The sequence below is a fragment of the Cystoisospora suis genome (assembly GCF_002600585.1).
Source record: "Cystoisospora suis strain Wien I chromosome Unknown contig_3599, whole genome shotgun sequence".
Taxonomy (NCBI): domain Eukaryota; phylum Apicomplexa; class Conoidasida; order Eucoccidiorida; family Sarcocystidae; genus Cystoisospora; species Cystoisospora suis.
This window is the reverse complement of record NW_027156394.1, coordinates 1-10,049: the sequence shown is the minus strand read 5'-3', so window position 1 is coordinate 10,049 and position 10,049 is coordinate 1. Positions and strand designations below refer to the sequence as shown.

Here is a 10,049-nt window from a genome sequence, read left to right as displayed (position 1 = left end):
CAAACAGTCTCACATGGAACACAGGAGTATAGGTACGCACACACAGGTCAAGGCATATGTCTATGTATACCTATGTTCTGCTTTTCTCTGCTTTAACTATACGCGTGCTGGAGTAGAACTCGCTGCCTGCTTGTCTTTCAAGAGTACATGGACGGAATGTGCTGATATGAAGAGACAGGAAGAGAATCCACTGTACAAGAAGAAAACCGCAGAAAGGAAGAAGACGGTTAGGAAAGAGAAGAAAGGAACCCGTATGCTTGTTAATCTCATGTTGCCTCAGGAAGGGAGGGAGAAGAAGACGGCAAAAGAGAGACCAAGGTGTTACAAGCGAAAAAGAAGAGACACAGAGACATACATGATAGGAGAGGAAAAAGAAGCACTTACAAAGAGAAGAAGGACAGAAAGCATGACTTCAAGAACGGGCGGAAACTCCTCGTTTAAGTATGCAGCACGCTGAAGCTCTTTGTATCTCATTCTATCCCAAAAGATCTGGCCTGTATACCCCCCTCTTTCATCACATGTAGGGAAGAGAGATGAAGGAAAATCCTTCATCTTTCTTTCTGCCTTTGCATCTTCTCCCCTCTCTCCTTCTTCTTCCTCTAAAAGAAGAAAGCATCGTTTTCTTTCCTCCTCTAGTAGAACTTCAGCTGCCTTGTGAGGTAAGTGACTGGACCAAGACAGAAGCAAGCCTCCCAACAGCTTTTTCCTTCTCCCGCCTGTACATCCTTCTTCTCCTTGTTCTTCCTTCTTGTGTCCTTTCTTCTCCACTCCTCCGCTTCCTTTCAAATCCTGTTCACGACGTTCTTTACTCGGCCATTCCGCTTCCACGCTTTCGACATCCTTCTTCTTGGCGTCTTCTTCTCCATCGCTTCGTCTCTTTTGGGGACAAAAACCTGGAGAACAACCAATCCCTTCAGGTCCTGTCTCCTTCTCTTTCTTTCCCTGCCTTGTATCTTTCGACCCATCCTTCTTCAGCGCTGAAGAAAAATGACAACAATCAGAGACTTGTGAAGGACATGAAAACCACCATCGACTTCCATCCCCAAGCCACCAGGGAGACTCGAGACTGTACGCTCGAGATCGCTGATGCGGAAGAAGAATCTGCAGGATAGCTGAGGGAGGAAGGTCGGAGGTAGATGGCACGTGTGAAGAAGAATCAGATGGAGAGGAAGAGGAAGAAGAAAAAGAATGGGTGTTTTCGTGGAGAGAGAGATGTGAGGAAGCAGATTCTGACGGGAAGCCTGTCTGAGAAGGCAGGCCTCGATGCAGATGATTGTCGTAATGAAGACGCGACGAGGTCGGAGCGATACTGTGAGACGTAGCAGACGATGGGGCGGAGGAAGAGAGGAAAACAGGAAACGAAGAGGCGACGAGAAAAAGAACAAAGGACGATGAAGAAAAGTAAAGGACGAAAGACGAAGGAAGAGACAAATGGCGGGGTAATGGTGGAGGGGACGGAAAATGAGGAGACAGAAACGAGGAAAAGAATGAACAGGCTAAGCAGAGAGGGGAAGTCTTAGAAGAAGAAAAAGACTCACAAAGGCTGGACGGCCAATATCTAGAGAAGAGGACGGGTAGGAATGATGGAAGATCCATTGTCTTTATTGTTTGTCTTGTCGATCCCTTTTCTCTCAGCCAAACGTACACACGCTGAGGGAGAAGAAAATGAAGATGAAGAAGGTGCCTTTATGAAAGGTACGGGCTTGATCTGTGGGAGAGGAGAAGACAGCTTGAAAGTAGAGGAGGAGAGCAGGCTTACTCGTACTGACTACTGTATGGTCCTCGCTGTACTGGCTGCCCAGGAGTAACGAAAGGACTGTAGGTCGGCATGCTCAGCCATCCCTCTCTCCTTCCTTCTGTATATTCAAAGTCATCATAAACCCTAAACCTTCTACAGAAGCAAAACGCAGACGCCTCTTCCCGCCGTACCTGGAAAGGCGGAAGAAAACGTGACAATGGGGGGAGCTGCTGCGGTAAGTTTGCCGACACCATCCCCTGGAAAAAAATTCTGAGAATAGAAGACCAAGTATGATCTCACAACCCGACCGACAACTACCCGATCAGACCGCCACCTCGCAGACTGTCTCTTGCTGTGTCTGTGTGTGCAGGAAAGACGGTGGCTGTGTCAGAAATGCAAGTGAAAACAAATATCCTTCTATCCCTTCGTGAAATTTTCACGGAAGAAGGGGTAACGAGAAAGGCGGTCGGGGAAAAAGAAAGGAGGAGCCTAGTAAGCTCGTCCTCGATGAAGACCCACAGACAAGTGACCGAGCAATGCGAGCTGGAGACTGTTGTGGAATCGAACATCTTCACTGCGAGAACAGAGAGCTGTTCTTGATTGTCTTCATAACAACGTCCAGCCGGTTAGTTGAATCCATCCCTCGTCCCTCCGCATGCACGTAAAGGGAACGGCTGCATGCATCGAAACCCAAACAGGTAGTTTCTTTCTCTTCTGTCGGTTCTGTATCGACATTTTGTTCGTGTCTCCCGTTCTTTTGAACCGTATTCTAGCCCTCTCGTCCCTCTGTGCTTAGATTTTTTTGTTTTTCTTTTACACACAGATGAAGGACGACTTTTCCACTTCGTCTTTCACGGGACGGAGCCATGATGACAGTTCTCTTCGCACGGGGCCGAGAAATTTCCTCGTCGCCCGTGAGGAGAAGGGCCTCAGTCGTGTTACATCGCCAAAGGCCTAAAACGAGACAGCCGGATGTTGGTGTGAGCCAAGGCAGAAGACGTGAAGTAGCAGGACAGAGACAGTGTTTACACACACATTTTCCCGAGGATAAAATAAGATCACCGGGGAGTTTCCCCTACTGTCGACAAGCATGCGCCGTTTCCTCTTGTAGTTCTCCTTTCCTCAATCCCGGCGTTTCGCCGTATTCTTTGTCTGTTCATTCTCTTTGGGAAACGCTATCCCGGAATAGCTTTCCTACTTCTTCACTAGTCACACCCCGGCCCGTCTTACCTGGTTCTTTGACAGGAAGACTCTCTTTTTCCTATGCTTATTCTCCTCCTTCCTTCGTTATCTGCCGGCAGCTGTCTTGTTGTTTCTCTCTTACCTCTGTATTCCCCCCGCTCCTTGGTTTACGTTCTTCTCCATCTCGTACGTTATCTTCGTTTTCGTCCGCAATCGTTGGCCGGCTGGCAGAAGAAGTCCGCCGAGGAGGAGAAGGAGGACGTTCAGAACAGCTCTCTTCTTCCAGATGCACTCCCCACTCACAAGACAGAACCCTTCCGTACACTCCTCAGGGGCCCTCAATGTCGTTTTCTTCTTCGACTTCTTCATATCGCTTTCAAGAACTACTGCATCGTCTAGAAGAAGAGGAAGCACTTAAAAGAAGAGAAGAGCAGAACAAGGGGAGGTCTAGTGACAGTTGTTCTTTTTCTTCATCTGTAGCTGGAGAGTCTGAAAAAGAGAGAAGAGAACAAGAAACTTCTCCTCCCCCCTCTCCAAATGGGCAGACACCGCTTACTATCGCCCCTACTAGTCAAAGAGAAATTCTTCAGCATGTGAGTTCCTGGTCTGGTATCTTTGATTAGGCATCAAGGCTTTTTTCGAAAAATGAAGTCGTGCGTGATGCCCATGTCTGGCGAAGTCGATATCTAATACGACTCGTTCGGGAGAGAGGGGGAAAGTGAAAGCCAAGAACTAGGAACCCTCACTTCGATGCTGACGGATCATTTTCATTTCTTATTCGTTTTCAGTCGTCGCAGTTATCTTTCTGTATCCTTCATCCATTGCGCATGGCTTTGTGTTTCTATTCAAGGGGCATGTAAGTACAGCTCACAGAAGCGTGGTGGGGGTGGTGCAGACCACTACTAGGAACAATGCCGCTGTTCTCTGCTTTGTAGACAGTGTCTGCTTATATACATGCTGACCAGCTTTTCTTTTTGTTTTGTCTCTTTTCAAGGTGTGGAAATGAGTTGGCCTTTCCTTGTTTCGGAAAATCTTTCGCGGTCTTGTGATAAGCTTGCAGTCGTGCCGAGGTCGAATACCTATGCATATGTGTGCTTATGGTGTATGTGCAGCTCCTGTCGTCTTATAAAGCGTACTACAGTCGGCATTTCTTTTATCCTGGTAGCCCTACTTCTTCGTCTACTTTTCGTGTATCGGAAGCCAACAATACATGCCCTCCAAGCACAACATCCAGCAGTACTTCTTCTTCATCACCGTCTTCACTCTCTCCTTTCCTCTCTCAGTCGGCTAAATTCCTGTCAACCATCTCGCTCGCCCTCGCTCTCCTCTTTATCCAATTAGGGCTGTGGGGGATGAGTCTTTACCTTTCACATTCTCGTTTTTCTGGCATTTCGACATCGTCAGAGGCCCGCGAATCAGCGGATTTCTTCCTCAGGTTCCGTCTTCTCTTCACTCTTTCTCCTGAACAAATATCTCTTCTCTCGCTCATGCCGTGGAGTCAGAAGCCTCCTGTTTCTTCTTCTGAAGTATTATCTTCCTCTTCTTCTCCTTTAGACTCGTCTTCGCAGTCACCGTCTTCTTCCTCCTCTTTGTCGTTGCCTTCTCTGAGTTCCACACCTACCTCTTCTTCACTTCAGTCCTCATCGTCCTCGTCCGGTCTGGCTTCTCCTTCCACGTGTTCTTCTAGCTCTTCGCTCTTTTCATTTCTCAGTCTTCTCCCATCATCGGTTTCTTTTGAGGGTGTTGTTTTTTCGGATCTCCCTCGCCTTCTTCTTCCTTCTTTAATGCCGTCAGAAGTCTCTCCCCAGGCAGCTCTTTTAAAGATGTCCTGTCTCTTTCTTTCAACGTCTATTGTGCAGAGAACGATAGGGTTCTTCCCTACACTTGTCGCTCTTTTCTTCGGAACGACTGGAAGTACGCTCATCTCTCTTGTAGGCTATTCTTATTATTTCTCGAATGTATATGAAGCGGAAGCGCAAACAAAGACGACGAGGTCTTCTAAGACGGTAGAAGGTGGGACTACGCTTGAAGAACTAGAGAACAGCAACTCAGCAGAAACAGACCAGAGGACCTCTTTCCTTGTCTCTGGTACATGGGGACACCTGGCCGTAGCGTCTGCAATAGCTGCATGTACACCTGAGCGATGGTTCTCTCCCACAGATTCATCTCGAAAGAACACCTCCCCTTCCACTTTTCCGTCCTCTTCCTCACCTCTCCGCGATTATGACAGGCAGAAGCAGTCTCTTGAAAAGGCTAATCGAAAGCTATCACCGGGTTACCTGTCTCCTGCTTCTCCTTTCTCTCCTAGCCACGGGAGCACAAGCAGAAGGGGTATTTTCTCTCCAAGTATAAGACGACGAATTCCGAGTATATGGCCCCAGGTGCCTATTGCAGCAGCAGCGCTAGCTGTTCCTGTATTCGCTGAGGTACTCATACGTGGGCCTCAGCATTTTGAGGCTTTCAGCCACAAACGAGGTGTAAGAAAGGATCTTTCAGCAAAGAAGGCAGAACAACAACGAGAGGGGGAGAGGGACAGAGATGACGAAGATGAGAGGCAAAGTAGAAGGAGCGGTGTGCGGCGATCTTTGTCAGTGGTTGAAGGGAACACAGGTTCTGAAGAGCATGGAATATGTGATCCGAGGAAGAACAAACTACATCAGAACGGGACTGGAAGCAAAGACGTAGCCCCTGAAGCTCAAGAAAAACCCGGGCCAACTGGTCACGATGACAGTTTAAAGGTGGTGCCTTCTTCTCCTGATTCGACTCATTCTCTCGCTTTGTCCTCTTCTACTTCACTGACAGTTCACAAGAAAGATCGCAGTGTGCTGGTGACGCCCGGCGGCGGGGTGGGGGACATTCAGAAACAGCTTTTGTATCAAACTTGCTTAGTACAAGGGATAGAGACGGCACTGGAAAAGCAGAAGGAAGAAGGAGACTGTAGAAGCAGAGATCTCCAAAAACTGAAACTCACCTCTCAGGTAGGGGAAGTCTTCTTCTGTATTCTCTTTTCTTTGCGACCATCCGTCTTTCTCCCAGTTCATTTTTCTTCGCAGTTCATTCGCCTCACCGGAAAGTGATTTCCCTGGATCACCCTGCAACTTCAGGCTACTACAGAGGTATAATATCTGTCCGTATGTCGCTCACTACTGTCTTCGGTCGTATCCGCGTCCGTAATATTGGTGTAACTTTCTACTGCTTCAAGCCATTGTCTCTATACTAACTGGGCTTCCACTTCGGTTTGTGTAAGTGTCAACGTAAAGGTGCCTGTAACACCTCCTGCAGTCCATAGTACGACAAAAAGTGGTGTGTCTCCTCTCAGTCCACATTCTCAATAGCATGGTTAATTCCTGTGTAGCAGCCGAGCCAGTGTATACAGACGCTCCATATGTACGAATATAAGGTCTACAGCAACACGCCTATTTGCGTTCTATATCTCTTTTGGTATACCTGCATGGAGCAAAATAGAACGCATCTGGCAGCACAGGGTAAGACGTGTCCGCTCAAGTGTCTAGAGTTTCTCGGTGGCGAGTTTTCGCAGGGGGAGGGGGTGGTTGTACATGTTCGTAGCATATAACATGTGCTCTTCCATTTCATGGCGCGGGAGACAAACAAACTCGCTCTGATGTGCGCTGAGTCTCGAAGTGATCTCCTGGGGAAAAGCCGGAAGACAACGGTGGGGGCATTTGACAGTATACGCTCTATACAACGATACATAGGTAGAGAGCACACTGGTGTTTGTTGGCCACGCTCCTTTTTTTTCTTTTTTTTGCGGTTTGCTTTTCTCCGTAGAGAGCGTTAACGGCGTGGGAGCGTCGATGGGAGGAGGCCTTTCAAGATATACCTGACTTGCGATTACTTGGCGATATCACAGTCTTTCTGATTGCGTCCGTATGCTCTAAACTCTTCTTCACCCGCTTCTAACTGGATAGCAGCTTCAAAGAGTATGAGCGAGTTCATGTTGAAGTTCCTTCACCGTTCACCCTTCACGTCGTATGCAGCAAGAGGTGAAGCAGTGAGGTTTTCTCCAGTTCGTGAACACATGTGTGTGACGTTTTCCTGGCGATACTCGTAACAGGGGGGCCTGTCAGCCTTGTCTCTTATACATTTGCCTTTTTCCCAAAAGAACCATGAGGTTTTGGGATTTCTCGGGGAGATTGAAGGAGTACCAAGGACATTGGCGCTTGTATGTAGAGATGTGAATGTATTTTTATACACGCGCCGCTACTGAACCCTCCCCTCTCTGGCTTCGTAACGCCGTTGGCATCCTCCATCAGCGTACTACCAGTGGTGACTTCAGGAGAAATCTCTGTTCAGAACGACTCTCAGCAGATGTATTTACCCAGAGAATGCCGGCGAGCTTCCTACTGGTCAAGCGTAGGTTTTATTTTTTCCGTCCATAGGGAGCTACTGTGGAAAAAAGAAGTTCCTGAATGCCTGAAAGAGCTGCTATACATTTTTTCTGCGAGGACTTCCGGTTTACGGCTACATTACTACAAACAAGATGAGCAAGAATACTGAGAATAGTCCGAATCAAGAATCGTGAACAGCGACTCACCTGTAGTGAGTCGGAGAGCAAACTACCAGCATAAACAAAGGCGTGGGCGGCTGGATGAACAACTAGGGTGGGTTTCGAATCGGAGGTAGAGCTCGTCGGGCATCGGGCTGCAGAGACGGCCAGGCTAGAAGGCAGGCCCCAGAGTAATCTCTTATGGGACTCGGGTGCACAACGGCCAGCCACGAGCACAGACGCCCGGTTCATCCGATTGCCTGATTGGCTGAAAACAGCTCGAAACCACAGGGATGCGCCGGCGGTTCAACGCCGACGCGACTACTGGCAGATCGAACTTGTCCCGGAACATCTGCCGGATGAACATGAAAAATACTGTTACCTCCCTTACCCCAACAAGCAGGACATATCGAGTCCGGCTACATATTTGTCCACCAGCAGCGGACCAAGGTGTCGTTCTGGGCTGCTTCCCGAAAAAGCTTGGAGTACCGAAGAAGGTCTGGGCCTGTCCGTGCCGGCCGCAACTGCCAGAGTCTGAAAACCTACAGGGAATGTGGTTCTACGCGAGGTTGCTCAGAGCGAATCCTCAGGTAGCCACTCCCGGAGTGTCATCTCGTGTTCGTTGTTTGTGCAGAACAAGCTACCCTGCAGGGCCTCGGAATCCAGTCTCCTTGCGCTTCGCTCGTCGTGACAACGCACCTTCTTCAAGACAGTAGCGTTGCATGCCGGAAACAGGGCCGCCCCGTATTGCCAGCCTGCAAAATTTCATCTGTGAGCGAAAGAGCCCGGCGCAATACTCAACGTGGCTGCTTACCGACGCCGGGGGGGCAGGGAGGATTCTAGGGAAATTTGGAACTACCCTGTCAGTGGTGTGGCGTCAGTCACGAAACCAGCGACTCTGTGTCACTCAGGACACGGCCCGTGACCGCGTCTTCGGGTGTTCCCGGCAGCCCAACTGGCCGTTCAGTATGACGCCGGAGAAGGCTTACTTCGGAGACTACACTCGCTGGTGAGCGATAACTGCCTGATAGACAACCGCAGCTATTTAGTTAGCTACTTGGCCTACCGAATACTTCGTCAGTTACCGGGACCCAGAAAGGCTACACCCGACATGGCTGACAAAGTCCTTCAAGTCAGAGACATAGTTAAACGGTTGGAGAAGTCACTACGCGACGCCTTCGCAATACCCCTAGAACCCACTGCTCACCTCCCCCGCTACATCTCAAGGAGTCCCTGCGCAACTCTGCCGACGAGTGGTGACGGGGTGCTTGTCTCCCCCGTGCTGAGATGAAAATTGTCATGGTGGAAATGGTTGGAAGGCGATCGTTGATAATCTTGAGAATATTCAGTACCCCAGTCTACTTGCATATCGTGTGGACAAACGCGCTTCGGGGGGGCTGACGATGACATGTCATCTATCCTGGATCCCTTACTTGGTACCTTGCGTACAAAACGGGTTTCAGGTCCCTGATATGACTTTGAAACGCGTGCCCGAGTAATTCTGTGTTAACGGTGTAAGTGGAAACGTAGTTACTTCACGTGGAATCGTTCAGGTACATAGGATGGTTACCAGTGGTGCGGTGCCCTAGGCTGTACTCCTTATGTATGGGGGGCTTTCTCCAATTCGGCTATTTTCTATCCAGTACAAGGGAGTCACCCCGCAACCCACCTTCGAGGACGAATTTTCCAGACTCGTCAGTGTTGACATTTCGAGTACCGGTCCCCATCGTCTGCAGAGAACCGACACGGAGAAGCGCAAGGCATGGACCGCGCACGGAGTGCAATGCTATTACGTTGCCACGGTGCGCCCGGCCAGGAGTTACGGACAGCCCTGTTGCCGACTGAGAGTGAAGCCCGCCTCAACTGTCACCGTGATGCTTCGGGACGAGGTACAAGAGATCCGCCTCAGGAATGACTTATCCTTTTTGAACTCTGACCTTGTTCCTCAACCATGGGATGTCGTCGCTGACGTTCGAACCAGTTGCTTTCATTTCCTTGCAAGTGAATGGGGTGAAAAAACGGGTTCGAGAAACATGTTACGAACTAACTTTCCGGTATCTATTCGTACCATGTTACTGCGGACAGAGGTCTCCGCATCCTTACACAGTCGTACAAGTTTTCGATTCAACCGGGCGGCACGTCTGTCAGTTGGCGGTATCGGAAAGAAACCAAAACAATAGTCAAGTCTGGACTCTCGGTCTGCCTCCTGCCGTGTTCGTGAGTCAGCACGCCTTCATACGTGTGTGGTTTGTGCCAGCGATCTCGCCTGAGCAAAGCTGAGAGATTTGCTCCTCGGTCAAATGATGGTGCCCGTCAAGCATGTTGTTGCGTCTGTCGTTTTCAAAAGTACGTGCCACAATTGGAGACCCGACAGCATCTAAAAGGAGGCGTCCCGCCCAATAAAATTCCCTGTACCTTTTGGCTCATACCCCTGCTATCACCTTTCCGACCTCGCCGCAAGACAGGAAGCATATTCTAACGGCACACTTGATTCGGACATACACCAATATATCCACACATCGGTCGGACAAGAATGTAGCCAGCTATGTCGGGAATACACGCAAAAAACAACACCAACACCCCATCTTTTGAGATGGATAAAAGATGGGGTGTTGGTGTTGT

General features: G+C 49.3%; 3 protein-coding genes across 3 annotated transcripts; 2 read left to right on the top strand and 1 right to left on the bottom strand.

Moving 5' to 3' along the window:
• Positions 1–2,488: 2,488 nt before the first annotated feature.
• On the top strand, positions 2,489–7,273 carry CSUI_006980 (uncharacterized protein). The gene is made up of 3 exons (XM_068067130.1): positions 2,489–3,513; positions 4,033–5,898; positions 6,710–7,273. The coding sequence occupies exons 1-3, from the start codon at positions 2,605–2,607 to the stop codon at positions 6,839–6,841; spliced, it is 2,907 nt and encodes a 968-aa protein (XP_067920896.1). The 5' UTR covers positions 2,489–2,604; the 3' UTR covers positions 6,842–7,273.
• A 788-nt stretch (positions 7,274–8,061) lies between these two features.
• On the top strand, positions 8,062–9,343 carry CSUI_006979 (uncharacterized protein). The gene is made up of 2 exons (XM_068067129.1): positions 8,062–8,229; positions 9,164–9,343. The coding sequence occupies exon 2, from the start codon at positions 9,190–9,192 to the stop codon at positions 9,340–9,342; it is 153 nt and encodes a 50-aa protein (XP_067920895.1). The 5' UTR covers positions 8,062–8,229; positions 9,164–9,189; the 3' UTR covers position 9,343.
• Positions 9,344–9,749: 406 nt separating this feature from the next.
• Positions 9,750–10,018, bottom strand: CSUI_006978 (uncharacterized protein; the record flags this gene model as incomplete). The annotated part of the gene is made up of 1 exon (XM_068067128.1): positions 9,750–10,018. A coding segment is annotated over one exon (153 nt), but the record flags the coding sequence as incomplete, so codon positions are not given.
• Positions 10,019–10,049: the final 31 nt, after the last annotated feature.

Bases quoted from the DNA above. Each gene is read 5' to 3' on its own strand.
- CSUI_006980 (XM_068067130.1), top strand. From the start codon at position 2,605: ATGATGACAGTTCTCTTCGCACGGGGCCGAGAAATTTCCTCGTCGCCC. The intron at 3,514-4,032 runs GTGAGTTCCTGG...GTGTATGTGCAG, and splicing joins AAAGAGAAATTCTTCAGCAT to CTCCTGTCGTCTTATAAAGC. The intron at 5,899-6,709 runs GTAGGGGAAGTC...TTTTCTCCGTAG, and splicing joins AACTGAAACTCACCTCTCAG to AGAGCGTTAACGGCGTGGGA.
- CSUI_006979 (XM_068067129.1), top strand. From the start codon at position 9,190: ATGGACCGCGCACGGAGTGCAATGCTATTACGTTGCCACGGTGCGCCC.